The sequence below is a fragment of the Harmonia axyridis genome, chromosome 2, assembly GCF_914767665.1.
Source record: "Harmonia axyridis chromosome 2, icHarAxyr1.1, whole genome shotgun sequence".
Lineage (NCBI taxonomy): Eukaryota > Metazoa > Arthropoda > Insecta > Coleoptera > Coccinellidae > Harmonia > Harmonia axyridis.
This window is the reverse complement of record NC_059502.1, coordinates 12,326,084-12,349,168: the sequence shown is the minus strand read 5'-3', so window position 1 is coordinate 12,349,168 and position 23,085 is coordinate 12,326,084. Positions and strand designations below refer to the sequence as shown.

At 37.5% G+C, this 23,085-nt stretch overlaps 1 protein-coding gene across 7 annotated transcripts in view; it reads right to left on the bottom strand.

Moving 5' to 3' along the window:
• Positions 1 to 23,085, bottom strand: part of LOC123674023 (tyrosine-protein phosphatase Lar) — a 570,788-nt gene that overhangs the window by 200,613 nt on the left and 347,090 nt on the right. The window contains exon 5 of one of the 7 annotated variants that reach the window (XM_045608830.1): positions 19,413 to 19,430. The exons of the other annotated variants lie outside the window; for them this stretch is intronic. Coding sequence (XP_045464786.1) covers positions 19,413 to 19,430 — 18 coding nt within the window. The remainder of the gene's footprint in view (positions 1 to 19,412; positions 19,431 to 23,085) is intronic. 7 annotated transcript variants of the gene reach the window in all.

Below are 23,085 nucleotides of genomic sequence, written 5' to 3'. Positions count from 1 at the left end.
CCCGACATGTTTTCGACATTCCGAAGAATTAACACTTTCTTTCTAAGTTATATACAAGAGAAATTCGTTCCCTGTAAATTCATTGAAACTATCATGCCCTCGACACTTTAGAAACTAATAGATCTCCAAGCATCCTGTTGACCATCTCAATTTTTTACAGGGAACAATAACTGGATCCTACAAATGAATAACCAGTTTTTTTACAATAAAGCCTCGAATTTCGTAAAAAAAAACGGCGGAAGCAAAGTTGTAAGCCTATGTAAATGCAGAATACTCTATTCCTTCCACCCACATATTCAAAACCGATCAGCTCCCCTCAAAATTCGACGAAACCGAAATGATAAGACCATAAATATGTACACTATCAAGTAATCCATATGTCTCGAATACCACGGTTGAATGCCTAATACACCCTTTGAGAGCGCCAAGCCGACGTTCTGAAAAACGGGTTTTAGAGTGCTTATAAAGCATGCGAAATATGTCGGAGACCGCCGCATACAGCAAACATTATACGACAAGGATCCATCGGAAAATAATATCGGGAAAACTCCACTTCCAGGCTGATGGCAATGAAACGGAACCTACCAAGCGAAGGTTATTCCTGCATAAAGGAAATATGAGGCGATTAGATCGGGAGACTCCGAATAAAGCGAAACAATATGGCGATGGGGAGAGAAAGAGAGAGATCATTTCTTGGAGAGCATTACGGAGTGGCTGTGTGTCGGTCTGGGATCCAGATTTGCAATTATTACGTTATATTTCTGTTGTTGCAGTAGCTGAAGGATATTGGAGCGCGAGTGGTGTAAGGATGTGTTCCATCTGTGGCGAAAGAGGGAGTGTAGCAGTAATGTTGAATGAAAACTACTAGAAGTCTGCAACTAGGAAAGGTAAATTATACTTCAATGTTGAAACTTCTGTTTTGGTTGATTTTTTGATGAAAAGATTGCTCAGTCATTTCGTTACAATATCTATAATTTTTTAAATTTCAGCCGAGAAGTTTCTACTCAGTGATGACAAATCAGCCAACAATTTCGATGTTGTCGGTAAACAAAAAGAACTGGAAACTGAAAATTTCAGGATAGGTTGGGATCTCGAAAGCCGTGTTTGATTTCATCAATGGGTATAATTCGTCTTGGAATTACGTAAATAAGACTATACCTATGAAATTTTGTTCTTTTAATTTCGAAACTTAATATTAGATCGAGATAAAATTTGCATTTGCATTATACTTTCAAGCCTCGTGCATAATTTCATGTTGATCGTATCACCAGAAACATAAAAAATTCAAAAATATCGAAAAAAATATCCAATATTTCTGTGACAACAAAACAGTCGGAGTTGAGATTATGAAAGTTGATTCACAGAAAAATTCGAGAAGAATATTGTGTAGGAAATACTCAAAAATTTCATGATTACGAATCATATATGTATATAGAATAACCATGTCAAGCTCCGGTCAATATTTCCGTGACCAGAAGACCGACTGAATTTGAGATTTTGGTATTGATATGAAAAAATAATTTGAATCAGTTGAATGCTGAATTTCGAGTCGATCATATTAGGTCATCAGAACAATAAAAAATTCAAGAAGAATATGTAACATGATAATTTCAAACTATTGACATCCCAACGTCAAATTCCATAGAAAATCGAGAATAGAAGAATCGGAAAAAAGAAAACAAAGCTAAAAAATCGAGCATAAAAGAATCGAAATAAAAATAAAAGAACTGACGTGAAGTCATGAGCTTTTGGGTTATCGTTCATTCCTACAACCTATTGAGTTTGAGACCACATATACCTATATAGAGTTCCATGGTCTCCAAGGGCGCAAGAATGAATGAGCACTCTAGGCCTTCGACTTCGTTTTAGTGTCTTCTTCAATTTTGTGATGTGAATCAACTTTCAGAATAGAATAAGTAAACATGAATATAGATATTTTCCTAACAAGTGCGCAAAGGGATACTTTTCCGTATCGGATCATCATTGGTTTAAGTAAGAAAAAACAGCAAAATATATACATTTTATTTCACCATACAAAATTCTATAAGACAACTTACTAATTATTACTAACACTAATGCTGAAAATACAATTTGTTGCATTCTAAAAATGACTTAGAATAGCTGGTCCAGCTACTACTGGCTGTTCAGAGTAAGTCCAGTCGGACAAATACAGCAACAGATACAAGTGGTAAATCTGTTTAAGAATCTTATTTGAAATTTTTTTCTCCTATTTTTCAGAGGCCTGTAATTAACTTAACTTCCTATCACTAAGAAGTTTTATGTTGGTTATTTCTTCGCCTGAATTTGGTAGAAACGTTGTCGAAGAACGTCTGGAGCTATGACCTGTGTAAAGTTTTGGGTTAGGTAAGAGTATGTATGTGGCGATCTTTTATATCATTCTAGAAGAGCTAGAAAGTGAGTAAAAATGCAATGGACAAAAATATTACCTAAAAATAAGATTTCACTCATACACAATGATAAAAGAATGGGCGCCATGTTTTGACGAAAATTACGAAATTCTACATAGCGAAAATGAAATCGGAGTACGAGCTTTCAAAACCATTCAAAAAATATTCTTGATGTGCGGTTGTTTTAGTTTTCAAGGTTTCAGTTTTCGTAAGACGTTTGAGAAATCATGGTATAAAAAATATTTCGAGTTCTCAGTGGACTCTGCATTACATTTGTTGAGGTAACAACACGCTTGTCCACAGAAGAGTCCACATCATGATCTTTTTTGCACTGAACGCCAATGAAAGTTTAGGTACTGAAAATGGAGAGAAAATAATATATCAACAATCGCTAAAAGTAATAAACAATATTGAGACAGAGATATTGAGAGAGATTGGACAGTAAAGTGGACAAGGCCAGTGATAAATTTCCTCTAGATTAAGGAAGTCTAGTATGACCAAGAAATTGATGAAGCGATATGGTAAGGGAAAATAATCGAATATAAATGAAAGACATATAAAAAAGTCATAGGTCAAAATATTGATAAGATATTCCATACTCGGGGGATTAAGTTGAATAGCATTGCTAGACTTCGCCCCTGAGTAGAAGGCAACTATCCAATAAAGGCCTTTATTACAATATTTTTAACAATTTTTAGGCAATCATTCATTCTCGACCTTGAAGGATCAATTCAACTCAATAACTAATTATTCTATCAAATTGCACTCACAGAGCTTTTTCTATATCTTCTGAAACATATTCTAGACGTAAGCTCGGAATTAAGATTATCATAAAATTTTCCAAATTACAAAATGAATATTTCAGTAGCTGAAACATTTTCCCCCGAAGACTCCAAAGTTCAATCATCGAAAACAACAAACCGAACGAATAAGTGGATCGAAACACCAGAACCATAGACTCCCCAAGATGTCCAAGGTCGAAATTCATAACCAGTAAATGTCAATTTGGAGTGAACTTTATGGATGAAATTCTGTGCATTTCAAAGCCCGCAGGTCATTATTTTTACCTCGTACCGTGCCGGAGTGGCCATAGCGAAAAGGGTAATGCTCTGGCCAGCTTTGATTGCGAAACGTTGCCTGTTCCGAATTGTTGATTGTAATGTTCGGTTTTACTCCAGGGGTTAGTGTTATTTCAGCAACACCGTTCACGCGATGCATCCGTATTTGCTTATTGTCTGAGTTTCGTTGTATCCGACGATGACAGACACGAAGGGTACCAATCCGAAACAGCCATTGTCCTGGCCATATTCCGCTCAATTCCGCTTTTACGTATTCTAAGTTTTGCAGGCAGATTGGATTTTCGAATTTTGGTTGGGGCGAATTGAAAAGTTTGGCAATTTTAGACGGGGGCTGATGATTTTCTTCACGAAATAGCTTAATGCATTGGAAGTAATTTGGAATGAGTATTGGGGCATTTCTGTAAAGGCTGAAGGACCCAAGGCCGATGGCCATTTGCTCCTCAATAGATGACAGTTATCACATCTGTAAATATTAGGTGTACAACTTTGCTTCCGTCGTTTTGCAATAGATGGTTGTAGCGGTAGCCGAAATTAATAAATCGTAGGTGTCATACAATAAGCTAACATAGCGCCATCGAAATATTAGTCGATTTGTGTCTGCATCATGAAGTTATTCTCGTAAGTAATTGCACAAGTGCATCAAAATTACCGATAATTTTGCATGACAGCGTGTTGTCATAAAAACTGCATCAGTTCATTTTCATTTTTGGAGAAAGACACCGAAGGTGGAGGGCTCTTTCTCCAAAAATGAAAATGACCGAATGCAGTTTTTCAAATAAAACACGATGGAATGCGAAATTATCCAGTCATTTTGATGCACGAGTGTAATTCGGGGGAATATTTCCCGAATAAACTGTTACATTACCTGTCAAACTGATTTAGAATGGAATTGCCATAGATTCGAACTGTGTAAGATGCATAGAAACTAAGCATCTATGAACAGAACAATTATCGCAGAGCAGTTTCGCTTCCTGCAATGCAATTATCGCTGTAATTTTCGATAATTGTTCTCCAGATACATAGAATTTTTGACAGGAGGGAAATATTCGATTAAACATGTCAGCTTACGAGCTAAATTCTCGTCATTTTCGGGAGTTTAAATTTTCTGCTTTAATATAAAGAAATCTGCGACAAAGGCTCTTCGAATGCTCTCAAATATCTATGGTAATGCTGCTATTAGGAAAAGAACGTGCCAAGAGTGGTTGCAACGCTTCAAGAACGGTGATTTTGACGTCCAAGACCAGCATGAAGGTAGAAGAGAGAAGGTTTTCGAAGATGCAGACATGGGGGCTTTACTTGATCAAGAATCATGCCAAACGCAACAAGAATTGGCAGGATCATTGGGAGTGATGCAACAAGCATTTCAAAACGCCTGAAAATCATAGGAATGATTCAGAAATGAAGAAATTGGGTGCCGTACGAGTTGAAGCCGAGAGCTGTTGAACGGCTTTACTTTGCTTTTAACAGCAGCTTGCAAGGCAAAGACAGAAGGGACTTTAAGCATCGCATTGTGACTGGAGACGAAAAATGGATTCATTGCGGTAGTCTCAAGCGCATGAAATCATGGGGATATCCTGGCCGAGCTTTCACGTCGATGACCAAACCGAATATTCACGGTTGCAAGGACAAGCTCAGTATTTGGTGGGACCAATTCGGCGTAGTGTATTACGAGTTGTTGAAACCAACTAAAACAATCACAGGCTATCGTTATCGAATGCAATTCATGAGTTTGCGACGAAAATTTAAAGACAAACGGCCGCAATACTACGAAAGACATGATGAAGTGATTTTACAGCACGACAATGATTGACCTCATGTTGCGAAAGTGGTCGAGACATCTTTGAAAACGTTGAAATGGGAAGTCCTACCCTACTTGCCTTTCAACAATTCATCGAAAAAGATTTTATCGTTTCATCAATTAGTATGATCCTCTTAATTTCGAATATTGCAGCATTCATGACTTCTAAACTGCCACTTGCATGCTTCACCTGATTCTGCACATCATTTCTTGACTAGAACTGATCTGATATCAGCACATTTGTATTTGGCAAATTCCTTATCGAATTGTCTTGCATCTGGATATTCTGCAATGCAATGCAATTTTTTTCGTTGAATTTTCTTCTAAATATTCTTTGGCGATAAAGGGTGTTTTTTTAGAGCAATAGAACTTTAAATTGCAATAAAACAACGATGGATTATTCGATTGACATGAATTTCATTTATCCGCAAGATAATCTTGTGGCATTACATTCTAAATATGATTTCTGGCATATGACCCCCACGGCTGGCTCGGAAGTAGTCCAATCTGGACGTCCAATTTTCGATGACTTTTTCCAACATTTGTGGCCGTATATCGGCAATAATACGGCGAATGTTGTCTTCCTAATGGTCAAGGGTTTGTGGCTTATCCGCATAGACCAATGACTTCACATAGCCCCACAGAAAGTAGTCTAGCGGTGTTAAATCACAAGATCTTGGAGGCCAATTCACAGGTCCAAAACGTGAAATTAGGGGGTCACCAAACGTGTCTTTCAATAAATCGATCGTGGCACGAGCTGTGTGACATGTTATGCCGTCTTGTTGGAACCAAAGCTCCTGGACATCATGGTTGTTCAATTCAGGAATGAAAAAGTTAGTAATCATGGCTCCATACCGATCACCATTGACTGTAACGTTCTGGCCATCATCGTTTTTGAAGAAGTACGGACCAATGATTCCACCAGCCCATAAAGCGCACCAAACAGTCAGTTTTTCTGGATGTAACGGTGTTTAGACATACACTTGAGGATTAGCTTCACTCCAAATGCGGCAGTTTTGTTTGTTGACGTAGCCATTCAACCAGAAGTGCGCTTCATCCCTAAACAAAATAAAATGGACGTAGTGCGCGATACGTATTCCGCACAGAACCATTATTTTCGAAATAAGATTGCACTATTTGCAAGCGTTGTTCATGTGTGAGTCTATTCACGATGGATTGTCAAACCAACCTGAGAATAAATCACTTGACAGCTGTTGAATCGGTCGCCATCTTGAACAATAATGCCAACTTAAAGTTATATACCTCGAAAAAAACCGTTATAACTTGACTTCCATCCACCCAGCTCTTGCAGATGTAAGATATATTTTTTTGTCAATCCCGCTATAAGTCTATAAATCGAATATCAGAGATAGTTTTCGGCTAAATATTTGAAAATTACATATTTTTAGGAGATCAATAGTTGCACTTTGCCAAGAAAAATCGCAGAAAACAATAACCTATTGAATTTGAGTTTTCTGTACTTCAATCATGATGACTCATTCAGTCATATTGAAAACTTGTAATAATATACAAACAGGAAACGCTGGATATACACAGATTCCACCTAGAATAATTCAATAGCTTATAATATATTCGTGCGAGCAAATAGAATCCGTGTTTAACGTTACGTTTTGATAAACTGGTATATTATACATTATGGAAATCAGTGCTAGCCTCTGTAATGCGATTTACGCTTGGCTGAAAATCATTCGAAATTATCAGGTGTTCGTGGGTGTTTCATCTTATGCAATCATCAATGAAAACGTATTGTTCTCGTATTGGGGATGAACAATGGTGTGGAATTAATATGGGATGTGACAAAATGTCCCCTCCTCTCTGAGCCAAATGGAATTGAATGTATTTATAGTTAAAGACGAATATATTTTGAACCAGATAAAATACCCAGCCATTCCTCAGAGCAGTTAATACAAGTCAGTGACCTTCTCAATTTTTTTAATTTCGATTTTATTTCTGATAACATTCCGAAACAATCTTGTTTAACTAAATATTGTATCAATATCAGTCTCTGATAGTCAGACTGCAATCAAAGCACTGAGTTCACCTATTATCGATTCTAAAAGATGGAATTGGAGTGCCAAAGAAAACTCAATAAAATAGGCAAGAATAACAATCAACACACTTGCCAGAAAAGGAGCACAAACTCCTCTCATCAGCCCGGAACCATTCTGTGGCGAAGATAAATGTACCTACAAGAAAGAGTTTCAGGAGAAGGAAGAAACCGAAAGAGAAATACTCTAGCCGAATCTTCCTGGTTTGGATTACTCCAAAAACTGTGACTCTACGAGATCCCAAGAAGTATCGGATCTTAGTAAAAATATGCTTCACCTCCTCACTGGGTTCCTCACAGGGCATTGTTGCCCTAGGAAACACCCCATGAGAATGGGTCTAACAGAAAATGACGAATGCAGATTCTGTGGAGAGGAGGAAAAAACTCCAGGTCACTTGGTGATGGAATGCCTTGCCATCGCTAGCTAACGCAAAACCTGCTTTGGACAAGAAACTTGTAGAAGTGGGGAATTAGCCTCCTTGAAGCCATACCAGATATTGGAGTTCATTAGAACTCTGGAACTGGAAGGCGAGCTGTAAATCACGTTATAGAGAGAATATCTGTGATGGGGGGCACAATAGATCATTAGGTCGCAGTGAAACAGATTCTCCTAAATTGAATCTTTTATATCTTATATCAACATCAGTCATAATGAACATGTATAGACACTGCCATTAGACCAAGGCCATTACAGCAACATTGTGTGATATTTGCAACAATGGTTTGATGCTAGTATATGATCATTTAAATACAAATCTACATCATGATTTTTAGGAGCACAAATTGTGACTTGATGATCTACATCTTGATGCACACAGACATACAGAAGGAGATAAGTAGTTGCTTGGTTGAATGAAATTTTAAATTAATTTTGTATATTCATCGTCAAGTTATAAAAAAAAACTGAACAAGTTCAGACGAACACGAAGATCCACAAGTACAAAAAACAAATTCTAAACATCCGTTCCAGTGTAGGCGGACAAATAGGTAGAGCATTCTTCACCAACTTCATCCCTATCGACACAGTAAATGTTCCGAGTAAATTATCGTATTTTTTGCGTGAAATTTCAGGAATGTCCCCCATTACTTGCAACCCTTTCCGGCCTCGATGGCAATCCGAGATAATCAATTCGGCAGCGCCGCTGCAATGGCTGTAACTTGTTAAGAAAATAATGGATAATCGGAACAATTTGAACCCAACAATGAATCGAGGTATTTTATTTGGGTCGGGGTAAGATTGGATCGGCAGAAGGAAGAGTGCAGAATCGATTGGTTTTCCAATAAAGGGATGGCGTCGGATAGATTTAACGAGGTCGTTTCACCCCGTTCACTGTTCATCCCCCAATATGATTCTGGTTGTTATTCGTGTCGCCTGCAGTAGTTAGACATGCCGTGCAATATTCATATATCGATCCTATTCGAGGGCTGAAGGTGATTGGAGCTCAAGAAAACACCAATAACGTTAGGTCGTTTGCACTTGAAAATTACCGCGAAAATTTCCTTAACGTTAGAGAGTAGTTGCATACCCAGGTATAGTTCTTTTAATATTACTTGAACTAGTCTATAAAAACGCTTATCCAGATGTAAGTTTGATCTCATGCTTCAACCATTTGCGTATTCCACCAAAAATATTCTCTTCGGTTGTATGAGAGACCTCAGAACTCGACGTATCATAACCTTTGAAGGAACCCAATGGACAAACACTCCTGGACATACTCAGGCGACTCAATTATGGGTACCAGGGCACAGTGGGGTTGAAGGAAATGAGAGAGCGGATGAGCTTGCAAAAAGTGCATCAATGTTAAGACCTGCTGGACCTGAGCCTTTCTGTGGGATAGGAAAAGACCAATACAAAGCTGCGGTCCAGCTATGGGAGTTGAACCGTAGGACAATCCACTGGACTAACACTCCTAGACTTGCTCAGGCAAAGAAATTCGTGAAGATTTCACCTACCTGCGCCAAAAAACTCCTGAAGCTGTCGCGAGCGGAGCTTCGGGTGATGGTGGGACTGCTGTCGGTAAAAACATCATTTGTACCGTATGGGAAAGTCAGCAGACGAGATTTGCAGGCTCTGTGGATCGGAAGCAGAAACGGCCGAACACTTGTTATGCAAGTGTCCGGAGCTGGCTGGCCTAAGAACCATTCACATGGGTAAGCCGGTCCTGGATACCAGAGAGGTAACGGCCAAGGCCCCTAAGGAGGTTGTCAATTTTATTAACGTCGTTGAAGACCTCCCTGGGTTTCTATGAATGAGTAGGGTAGTGAACAGAAGATCTGCATGGTCGCAGTTCCCGGAAGGCTTACCGAAGTCAAACGACCCCAGTTCAAATAATAATAATAATACCCAGGCCAAGAAATTCGTGATGATTTCAGCTACCTACGCCAGAAAGCTCTTGAAGCTGCCACCAGCTGAGCTTCGGGTGATGGTGGGACTGCTGACGGGGCACTGTCGGTACAAACATCATTTGTACCGTATGGAAAAGTCAGCCGATGAGATTTGCAGGCTCTGTGGATCAGAAGCAGAAACTACTGAACACATGGTATGCAAGTGTCGAGAGCTGACTGGCCTAAGAACCATTCATATGGGGAAGCTGGTCCTGGATACCCGTGAGGTAACCGCCAAGGCCCCTTAGGAGGTTGTCAGTTTTATCAATGCTATTGACAACCCTCTGGGGTTTCCATGAATGAGTAGGGTAGAAAACAAAAGATCTACATGGTCGCAGTTCCCGGAAGGCTTACTGAGCCACAACGACCCTAGTTCAAATAATAATAATACCTTTGAAATTAACTAGAGATATAGATTAAGTCGCAAAATATTCATCTTCAGTTTTTTATTAACATGTGACGAATTTTGCCATCGAACTCGTTAAAGAAAAACCTTTGTCATTTTCTCTATGATTGAAGAATCCTTCGTCGGTTTTTGGATTCAATTTTCTTAGACGGCTCTAAATAACCCTCACTTGATGAGATGTGGAAGATGAGCACGACCTCCTCCAAAAAGAGCGACCAAATACATAGTCGTACAACTTTGCTTCCGCCGTCTTCTTCCGAAATTCGAGGCTTATTGTAAAAAACTGGTTATACATTTATGATTCAAATTATTGTCCATCGCTGGCCACAACTTTCTCCCATCTTTTGAGCAGCGTACGAATCCCGCGTTGAAAAAACTGGTCATCTTTCGAAGCTACCCACGAATTCTTCACTTCTTCATAAGACCGGAAGTGCTGGTCAGCCAGGCCGTAAACCTATTTCCTTCTTTCTGAATCATTTTCATGACTTTCAGGCGTTTTGAAATGGCCTGTTGCGTCACTTCCAAAGAACCTGCCAATTATTGTTGCGTTTGACAAGAGTCTCGATCAAGTAATGCCTCCAATTCTGCATCTTCGAAAACCTTCTCTCCTCCTTTCAAATTAATTGATTAGTGAAACAAGGAGAAGTGAGTACTTATAAGGAAACATCGTATTGCTTCAAAATTCAATAACCATGAGTGTGATATTAACATCATTTATATACGTCCTAAATAAAGTATAAAATTTGTACATAGTTTTTTTGCCTTGCGGTTAATTCATGCTGATAAGAGGGAATAAATTTGCAATTAATTCCGGTGGTGAATCGATAAGCTTTTTCTATGTTGGCTTCGTGATTGAGAGGAACGATCAGGGATGCAAATTGATATCCCCCCTTCTTGTTCGGTGTATATTTAAGGGAGAAGAAGTGATATCGAGTTTCAGATCAGAACTCCGGGTAATTGAATTTTGAGGCGGAGAAGGAGGAGTGATAATCATTGTTACCATAATTTTCCATCTTGGCCGTCAAGGAACAGATTGGTTGAAGTATGTGCTTTAACTTTCCGTGAAGTGAACGATATTTTATGGAAATTATCCGTTTTGAAACCTTTCATTTTTTACGATCGATTAGTTTGAATCATTAATTGAATTATAATGTATCGGTTTGTTTGGAGTGGAAGCGTGACTTTCGTGACAAGAATGCATATTGGAGAATTGAAATCGAGACACAAAGAGTGAAATTTTTTTTTCGCAAACGGTATTCAAACAAAAAACTTTTATTCAAGTATCAAGAACGGTAATTATCTTTTACCGACACTAAGCTGGAGAAGGATCGTATATTGTCCACTCCTTCTATCGTCTGTGATGGGTCCGTTATTTTATACATGATTAGGAAGAATTAACACCTAGCTGAAGTTTGCCAGAATATTTCTAATATACGATGGTTTTCCAATTCCCAGAAATGTATTAGGAAGCAGAGAATTTATGTCTTACCAGTCCTCTTAAAAATTCCCAGTATGCTTGTTGATTATCTATCGAAATATTATGTGTCGATTTGGTCACTTTCATTGCTCGAAATGGTAGTGCTGCCTCGTAGCTATTAGGCGTATAACTTTCGCAATAGATGACTGTAGCGCTAAATGGTAGTCGAAATAAATAGATCGTAGATGTCATACTTACAGCATGACTAAGCTCGACGCCATGTTGCGAAAGTGGTCAAAACATACTTGGAAACGTTGAAATGAAAAGTCTTACCCCACCCGGCATATTCTCCAGACGTTGCTCCCTCGTACTATCACTTGTTCCGATCAATGGCTCACGGCCTGGCTGACCAGCTCTTCCGGTCTTATGAAGAAGTAAGGAATATGAAAGATGATAATAATAATAACACACTAAACTACGATTGTGCTGAAAATCAACGCAACAATAATTCACAAATGAACTCTGAGGAACATACTTTATTTCCGAACGAATGACATGGTCATTATAGAAAATATCAAATACACTTACAAAAAATAAATTTCAAAAAATATTCAATTCTACAAAATAACAAAACATTAAAAAAAAAAATCTTCAATTCTGTAATTACATTTCTCTAGAAGAAAATTTTTAAGCTTTTCCTTAAAAACAATGATATTTTTGGAGTTTTTAATTTCTTCTTTCAAGTTATTGAAAATGTTGACTCCAAGGAATGATGGCGATTGCCACCCTATTCAATATCGGTGATAATCACTATTTTTTGAAAATGATTCTCTATTTGAGAATACAACCGCTGCTAAGTCTAAGATGACGATTGATGGCTGAAGAAACACCCCAGAATACAATTCCATAGCTGAGTCTTGAAGAGACTTGTGAGTGGTAAATAAGTAGAAGTTGTTCTGTTGTTGTCTTGTTGTCTTTTTAAACTTCTGAGTAGGTAGCACATGGCCACAGCCATCGCTCACCCGATGGCTGTGGCAGTAATTCGGACTTATTGGGCGTGGAGGTGGGCGTTTCACAGGGCTCAGTTTTAGGACCGGAGCTGTTCATTTTGTTCATCAACAATATATTCGAGCTAAAGTGCGATTTGTTCGTCTAGATGGGAGAAAGTTGTGGCCATCGATGGAAAATACTTTGAATCATAAATGTTTAACCAGTTTTCTACAATAAAGCCTCGAATTTCGGGAGAAAACGGCGGAAACAAAGTTGTACGCCAATGTAACTCTCAGTAATTTACGAAAATTTAATTTTATAGAAGCCCAACTTAACATTATGCTAGTAAGTGTTCCTAAAATCAATAAAAGTAATGAAACTCAACCCATAACTAAGCATGATATCAATTTACATCCAGATCGATCCCCCAATAACGAAGCTGGAGCAAAAAAAAAACCCTCGCATCGATTCAGCCCGGAAATTTATCTGAAATTTATTCAGTTTTATTTGTACGAATTAACCGCAGAAGCCAGACTGAATCCTAATTATATAAAGAGAAGTAAGACACTAGGAGTCGGCCAGGATATATTGTTATGCAAAACAGGTCCAACTTAGATTTCTATAATCACATTGTTCATGTTCGCATCCTACGACCAACTTCCTTACCCTTTATCTTTTCAGGGACGCCAACGAAGAACGGGAACTGTTTATGCAAAGCAATATGCTAATTGGGCCACTTCAATGTGCCAACCGCTTGCTTGCTTGAGTTGGTCAGCATATTTTAATAGTCTTGAATTGCTAAATGTCAGGAGCACCACTGAAGGGGACGCGGTGCTGGGTGAACTAATGATTTCCTAGAATTATTGTTGTGTAGCGAGTATCAGAATCGGTTGTTGTACAGATAATGCTGATGTTCGAACCTCACAGCAATCGTGACTATGAAGTATTGAATTTGAAACTATCGAGTCTTGATGGTGGAACTCCAGATTTGGTTCAATGATTTCAATGTGGAATCCTTTCAGCTAAGAATTGTTCTCACACTCCTGACAATTTCTCAGCTAACGTCTACCGCTTTCATTCAAAACTATGGGACATCTACTCCCAAGATTTGGTATAACCATTGAGAACATTCAACTATAGTTCATGATTTCCTTTAATTTACAAAGGTGTACAACTTGCTTCCGCCGATTTTTTCTTTACAGATTTGAGGCTTTATTGTATGAAACTGATTATACATTTATGATTCACAGTATTGTCGATCGCTGGCCACCACTTTCTTCAATCTTTCGGACAGCGTACGAATCCCTCGTTGAAAAAATGGGTCATCTTTTGAAGCGATCCCGAATCGGTCGAATTTTTTCTTCTTCATAAAACCGGAAGTGCTGGTCAGCCAGGCAGGGTGCCATTGATCGAAACAAGTGATAGTCCGAGGGAGCAATGTCTGGAGAATACCGCAGGTGGGGTAGCACTTTCCATTTCAACTTTTCTTGTATGTCTTGACCACTTCCGCAACATGGGATTGAGCATTGTCATGATGTAAAATCACTTTATCATGTCGTGTTGTATTGCGGCCGTTTTTCTATCAATGTTCGGCTCAAAGGCATTAATTGCGTGGTTTTTACCAACTCATAATACACTACGCCGACCTGGTCCCATAAAATACTGAGTATGACATTGGAACCGTGAATATTCGGTTTGAAGCATAACTGGGATATCCTCATGATTATCTGCGCTTGAGATCATTGTAATGAACCATTTTTCGCCTCCAGTCACAATGCGATGCAGAAATCCCTTCCGTCTTCGCCTAGCAAGCAGTTGGTTCACAAGCAAACAATCCTCGTTCAACAAGTCTCAGCTTCAACTAGTACGGCAACCAATTTCCTTGTTTCTGAATCATTCGTATGGCTTTCAGGCGATTCGAAATGGCTTGTTGCGTCACTCCCAATTATCCTGCCAATTATTGTTGCGTTCGACAAGAGTCTTGATCAATTAATGCCTCAAATTCTTCATCTTCGAAAACCTTCTCTCTTTTACCGCCATGCTGGTCTTCTACGTCAAAATCATCGTTCTTGAAGCGTTGAAACTACTCTCGGCACGTTATTTCACTAAAAGCGGCCTCACCATAGGTATATGAGAGCATCCGATGAGCCTCAGCCGTACATTTCTTCATAGTAAAACAGAAAATTGAAACATCCCGGGAATGACGTGAATATGGCTCGTAAGCTGACATGTTTAATCGAGAATAACTTTATGATGAAGACACGAATCGACTAATATTTCGATGGCGTTATGTTTACAAATACCTAAGCTTATTGTATGACATCTACGATCTATTTATTTCGACTACCACTTACCGCTACAGCCATCTATTGCAAAACGGCGGAAGCAAAATTGTGCACCTAATAGTTTGAATAGATAATTTCAGCCATAGTGAAGGGTAGACAAACCAATTTTCTATCGCGCCTCTCCTGGACCTCTCAGAACCTTAGAGGTTGTATGAGATAAGGGAACTGTTAGTGGTCATTGTAGGCTTTGTTTCTATGTCCCATCAACAACAACTGTTACTTTTCACCTAACAATGAATGATTCTAGAAGTAAATATCAGAAATACAGGTTGTTTTCTAAGAACGGTACTAAAATTCAGAGGGTGATTCGTAAGGTTCTTCGAAAAACTCCTATAAGCAAAATCTCCGCAGCTCTGATTATTTATAAAATATCATAAATATTCTAGAACAGAGTTGGTTGAAATTTGGTATGTTTATCTTTCACTTAGTTTTCATCTAATAATGTTCATGGATAGTTTTTACAATGAATTAAAGTGAAGTTTAATTTTTTATCGAATACAAAGCTTAACTCGTATATAAAAAATACAAGAGACCAAAAAGTTCAACTTTCAACCATTTGAAATTTCGTACCGTAGTTAAGAAACATCCTATACACCTCCAACAGAAGCCTAAATTTGAAAACCGAACGGGTCATTATGAAATATGAACCGTATTTAGAGATACGAAAGTCAATAGCCAACATCGAACTCAGTTTTTATGTAAACCACTCCACGAGTTTATTGAAAAACCCGAATCCTGCGTCGTAATGAATTATCTCGAAGGTTTTCAAGAGCACCAGCGCAAGGAAAATTAACAACAGCAATACAGATCCCAGATTGAATACGGATCCGTTTCTCTTCAGTTGAAGAGTCCCCATCATACAGCATAAAGAAGACTCTTGCCGGGACCGCAATCCAATATCAATCACGAAAATCAACCTCATAATGCCGGAGAAGCGTAGCGGCATGAAAAACATCATTTTTCAATTTCCTTATTAGTTCCGTCAATCCCGGGCCCAATTGTTTGTTTCGGGGAATAATCATCCGATTTTCTTTCGAGTCCACAATGGAGAGTCGCCGGGGATCCGGATCCGCTGAGAAATGCCCGATTTCCAGTTTGTTATTAGTCCATAAGGGGAACTAATCAGCTTTCCTCGGTCAATTGTACGGGGTCTTTCTTGACTTTTTCGCTCGGCTTGATTGAATCCAGAGAAATATAGCGGTTAGAGCCTCGATTATATTTTTCCCCGTCGGAATGACCGCAAACTTTTTCGATCTCGGTGGGATCACTGGACGGATCTCCATTGAGCTTGAGTTGTGACGGCTACAAAGAGTTATTTCCGGTTATGTGAGCATTGACTCCTTGAGGAGGAAAGCATCGATGGATGGGATCGATTGAATCGGAAGAGACGAGATTGGCTAGTGTATGGAAGTTTTCAAAACCATATAATCCGATTGTGTTTAGGTCGTTTTGTTTTATTATTCTCGATGGTTGCCTGTTGAAGTAAAAATGAGGCAAGTCTTTAGCTTTTGAGAGCTTGTCAAATCATGCTCTAATCGCGTCCTTGAAAACCATATAGCAGTATATAAGTATAAGTTAATTGGCACATAAAAGACGGTAGCTAGAAAGTTTCTGACTTCAATGGTTTTTACATTTTTATGTCGATGTTTACTTAGGATTTTCTGATTGTGATGAGGCGAACATTACGTCACTTTGAAAATTTTATTTTCACTAGTGAAAACTCAACTTAGTGGGGTCTGTTGTCACTAAAATATTGTTTTTTATTCGATACCTATTTTCCTTGAATTTTTGATTCTAATAACGCTATCAAGACGATATTTAAAATGGAGCTTGAAATTGTTATTTTATATTCACTTGCAGGATCTAAATTCACTGAAATTGTTTATTTTTTCGACATTATGCTTGAATTTTATTAGGTGTAGGCACAAATTTGCTTCCGCCGTTTTGCAATATGTGAATATAGTGGTAAGTGGTAGTCGAAATAAAAAGATCGTAGATGTCGTGCGGAAGGTTCAATTTTCTGCTTTAATATGAAGAAATCTGCGGCTGAGGCTCATCGAATGCTCTCAAATATCTATGGTGAGGCCGCTATTAGTGAAAGAACGTGCCGAGAGTGGTTTGAACGCTTCAATAACGGCGTATTCGACGTCGGAATCCAGCATGGCGGTGGAAGAGAAAATATTTTTGAAGATGCAGAATTGGAGAATTTACTTGATCAAGACTGGTGTCAAACGCAACAAGAATTGGCAGGATCATTATGGGTGACGCAACAAGCCATTTCAAAACGCCTGAAAGTCATGGGAATGATTCAGAAATAAGGAAATTGAATGGCGTACGAGTTGAAGCCGAGAGATGTTGAATGACGTTTCTTTTCATCGCAAAAACCTAGCTTGCTTCATTTCTGATAGTTCTTTGGAATCACATCTGACAATAAGAGTATGTACCTGTGAGTAACTGATTTTTTACACAAGTGTAAGTGAAAGAGTGATTAACGCGTAAGTCTACACTACCACGATTTTACACTGGCACAAGTTCTAGTCCCGAAGAGAATATTTACATTAAAGCTCCTGAATTTTTGGGTTCAATGAGAAATGTGTAGTGCTTTTTTGATAGCTATTAGAAGAGATCGGATTTTGTTGACGTCAACAATAATTAATGAACTAGTTAGGACACGTAGGAACCAATTTCGCTGAAAATCCTATTGTGATATCCTATATTTCAATTTGTTTTCACATATCGGAATTCACAACATCGTCAACTCTTATTACATTATTAATGTCGTGGTTGTATATTAATGTTCGTCAAATCGATAAAAGTCCTGCGAATGTATTTAAAGAGAATGAATATTTTAGTTGTCTGTGTGAATAATTTGAAATTGATGCGACTTTTACTCTTATTCTCTTCGAATCACTCATAAATGACAAATTGTTTTCCAATTGATAAAGCAAGTTCGAAAATAATTAAAACGAAGGAGGTAACATTAATTACCTCATGAATATAAATGACAGCCATCAATTTGTTATTCAGAATGAAAATGGCAAAATTCCACCTGCTATCAACCGTCCAGAATTCTCCTTAGGACTTTTACGTTATATGTCTTATCTCAATCAACTTTTATGACAATTTTAATGAACTCAAGCCAAATTTATTTCCACTAGATTCATGAATATACCAAATTTAACTGTTTTTGATTCGAATTAGATTAACAGCAATAAAATACTCACCTTAATAATTTCGTGTGTTTGATGTTTTGTTACTCGAAGAAACACACAATTCACTCTCTTGAGGAATTTGTTTTATGAACCATTGTTATATTATACACTGTGTCCGTAATGTATGGAACAAATTCATTTTTAGCTAAACAGACCATTTTAAGAAATAATCCTGAAACACGTCGGTTTTTTATTTCAATTTACCGTATTTTAAGATAATAATCTAATATACAGGGTGAATTACTTTCGAGTAATGACATCACCGTCAGTTTTTTTGAATGGAACACCCCCATTTTGCCTCAATTTTCCGATTACTCTAGCCGAGCTGATTCCAAAAATGTATCACATGTTGATTCCAATTGGTACAGGGTGGACAAAAATACAATACTTTTGTGTGAGCTCATAAAGTATCGCGTAACATTTTTTATTAGTTAAATTAACAATGTTATAAAAAATACTTTTTGTCTAGCGGCAATTGGTTTGAATATAACACCCAGTAGTTTTTTACATTTTTAGATTAATACAAATGAGCTGTTTCCAAACATGTTGGTACTTGTGGTCTAGCAGACAGAATATGAAAGAAATTATCTCTTATCAAATCAAAGAAACATAGTCGTCTAGTTTTTGTGAAATAGTAATTTATTGTTGTTTAATGATAGTTTAGTTCTACAATATTTTTGGTATTCGTGAATGTTTTAATTATTGCTTAGATTTAATTCATTATTTTTGTCCATCCTGTACCAATTGGATCAAAATGTGATACATTTTTGGAATTTTTGGAAAATTGAGACAAAATTGGAATGTTCCTTTCAAAAAAATTACGGTGACGTCATTTCTCTGAAGTAATTCACCCTGTATATTAGATTATTATTTTAAAATACGTTTAATTAAAATAAAAAATCGACGTGTTTCACGATTATATCTTAAAATGGTCTGTTCAGCTAAAAATGAATTTGTTCCATACTTTACGGACACAGTGTAGATATATATATATATTCTTTTGAGAAAGAGCAATACAAATTATTTCGTTCAAACAATGAAGCATATGTGTAGATAACCTAGTAAGAAGCTCGATAAGTTATTTCAGTCTTTTTTGTACGGCGTTTGAGATTCCCAGGCGTATTAATATTTGAAGAAAGAGATAAAATAAGTATAAATGAAGGAATGAACTATTTTCCTTCAATGCAAACAAACGGCTTAATGTTGGAAATTGCGCAGCCTTCAGACGTTGTTGTTGATTCTCCCTCCTCAATTCCTCATAGAAAAGTTTTCCTCAGTTGGTATTCCAGTCTGGAGGTACTCACCATTGCCACGACGATGCACTGAAACAAAAGGACGAATTAGAAGTTTGTCCCAAACAATCTGAAGTAAATAAATATACTTTACCTTTGATAATTACGGATAGAATTGAATTTTAACATTGTAGAATTCAACCCTCAAAATTGCATGATTGATCAGTATAATTGATTGTTTTAGTCGAAGTCATCAAGAGAAGTCATTAAATATAATGGGACGACAATATATTTCTGAAGTTTCAGTTGTTGTAACGTTAATTTTTAATTGTCATTGAGTACAATAGTACTTGAAGCTGAAGGGAAATAAAACTAATAAGTAATACTCAGAAATAGATTACAGTAATTATTTAAAGTTATTATTTTCTTTATTTCTGTGAGAACCTTGTAAGAATATATTTGATTCACACAGATTTTATGGTTATATTTTATTATTATATGTCGGTACTCGGATCTCTCCTGTTATGTATTCATCTATTATCTGTCAAATTTGTGATACAGAAAACGGTTCTGCCAACCAATATTTTTCAATCCAAAAATCATCAGATAACATTTATGCGAATATTTATTTATTTCAATAAAAATGCAGTGAATTAAAGAAAACAAAGTATAATATATAAGTACAGAAGGCTCATTCTACAGCAAGTTCAGTTCATTCAAAAAATCGTGGAGAATATCAATGTCTTCTTGTATTATGAACAAATATTCATAATTTCAGTTTAAACCTCTTACATTCCGTTTATCGAGAAAAAATAAAAGAAAACGATAACTAATCATGCTCCAATCCAGCAAAGCAATGCATTTTCAAATCATAGTGTACATGATTTGCGGATAGCAACTATGCTTAGAAAATAGACACTGTGCTATGCAGATACAGACACTATGATTACGCAAAAACAGCATGTTTGGAGTATTGTTTGACGGTTATAATGATAGCGACTATGCTTTACGGATAGACACTATGCTATAAAGATGAAGACATTATGCTTTGAGCATAAACAGCATGCCCGGATCATTGATTGACGTCTGTTGGGGTACCATTGATAGCGACTATGCTTTGACGATAGACACTATGCTTTGCAGATAAAGGCACTATACTTTGAGCATAAACAGCATGCTTGGAGCATTTCTTGGAACATTGATTGACGTCTGTTGACGTAACATTAATAGCAACTATGCTTTGCCGATAGATACTATGCTTTGCAGATAAAGACAGGCAACGTAAATCGAACCAGACTGTTTCCTGTGGACTTGAACCCTGAAATAACCACACACTAACCTGTAGTTTGAAGAACGTTTTAACCTTAAACTTGTAATCATCAGAAACCATTTCTTTCCTTTCCTATTCAAACTGAATGAAATTCCTTCATTCAACCAATCTGTTGGTGCTATCTGCTGAAGATATATTTATCAAAACCAAACCAGAAACAAGCCACCAAGTCTATCGAATTTTGCACTAGAGATTTCAGGTGGGCGCAGAAAGCAGAAATTCCTCCCAATTCGATTGTAAGATGAATTAATCATTTCAATTATGAACAACAATCGAGGCCTCTTCAAAGGACCGACATCGGCATTAGGAAAATTGAAAGCGGCAAATATAATTAACCTTTTATCCTGCCACGTCATATTTCCGAATTCATTTCGAATGGACGGGAACAATGGAGTCGTTTCACGGTGGTGAAATCGATGAAACTGTGCTAATTTTAACCGTGTTCGTTAGAATGGGGGTTGAATGTTATCCTATATCGAATGTTTTCGATGCTTTATACCGGACGATTACATTCGTTGAGGTGTTTTATTGCTAGCTGCACTAGCCATATCAATATAATGTGGAATTTCATGAAGGTAAATAAATCCTAAATTGTCCTTATTTCATTGGCGACTAGTTGTAATGCTAAAATTCCGGCTAGCATATTTTTTTTAACGTAAAATTATAAATATAAATAAAAGTAACCAACTGATTTCTTCTCCGCTTTCTTCACTTGTGTGGTTAACAACAATATGAAGGAAATGGACTGAATTGAATATATATTGGTTCTGATCACCATTAAAATCAATTAATTAGTTTACCAATAAGTTTAACTGTTCATAAGAGAGTATAGGGTGCAAGTGCAGGAATTTATTTGATTATCTACCTGCTTCTTATATTCAACCTGAACGATTGCAGTTGTTGCGACAAAAAGCAAATAATGGGTGTTTTTTTTTCGAGGTATATAACTTTAAGTTGGCATTACTGTTCAAGATGGCGACCGATTTAACAGCTGTCAAGTGATTTATTCTCAGTTTGGTTTGGCAATTCATTATGAATAGACTCACGCCTGAACAACGCTTGCAAATAGTGCAATTTTATTTCGAAAATAATGGTTCTGTGCGGAGTACGTATCGCGCACTGCGCATGGCTACATCAACAAACAAAACTGCCGCATTTGGAGTGAAGCTAATCCTCAAGTGTATGTCGAAACACCGTTACATCCAGAAAAACTTACTATTTGGTGCGCTTTATGGGCTGGTGGAATCATTGGTCCGTACTTCTTCAGAAACGATGATGGCCAGAACGTTACAGTCAATAGTGATCGGTACAAAGCCATGATTACTAACTTTTTCATTCCTGAATTGAACAACCATGATGTCCAGGAGCTGTGGTTCCAACAAGACGGCGCAACATGTCACACAGCTCGTGCCACAATCGATTTATTGAAAGACACGTTTGGTCACCGCCTGATTTCACGTTTTGGACCTGTGAATTGGCCTCCAAGATCTTGTGATTTAACACCGCTAGACTATTTTCTGTGGGGCTATGTAAAGTCATTGGTCTATGCGGATAAGCCACAAACCCTTGATCATTTGGAAGACAACATTCGCCGTGTTATTGCCGATATACGGCCACAAATGTTGGAAAAAGTCATCGAAAATTGGACGTCCAGATTGGACTACATACGAGCCAGCCGTGGCAGTCATATACCAGAAATCATATTCAAAATGTAATGCACAAGATTATCTTGCGGATAAATGAAATTCATGTCAATCGAATAATCCATCGTTGTTTTATTGCAATTTAAAATTCTATAGCTCTAAAAAAAAACACCCTTTAGATATAATGTCTGTATCTAGCCGAAATTGTCGTCACAATACCTAATATAAATGTACCTGCATTAGTGTAACAATGATCTTTCGTGGTACTTTCTCATTCATTGGGTTCTAAGAAAAATACAATAGAGAATATCTTTCCCCTACCTTAATTAGTGAGAAGGCACCATGATACCATTGCGCAGGTTTAGAGAATAAGAAATGGAAGAAGAAATTCACGTTGTACAATGTGATTTTAAGTTTGTAACTCAGGTATAAAACTGAGGGGTGTAAGTTACGAGGTTATGACCAGTTGAGTTAGTAGAGTGTTCAAGGAGGTGTCCAAGAGCTGTACCACAATATAGTTATCGTCTGTCGTCCATCAGTGTTTCCATAATCCCCACAAAACGCGATACCCAAACAGTATTCTATTTCGAAGATCAGACCCGATACGAACCTGGATCTCCCAAATGCCCTGAAACTTTTACGTATGCACGCTACATTGTTTTAAACGGCTATAAGATTTATGTTTGCTTTTCGAACTAAACACAAAGTCCGCCTCAAAAATAGGGGCATAATTCACGCACGTTGCGCTATGAATATCGAATCGGCGAAGGCT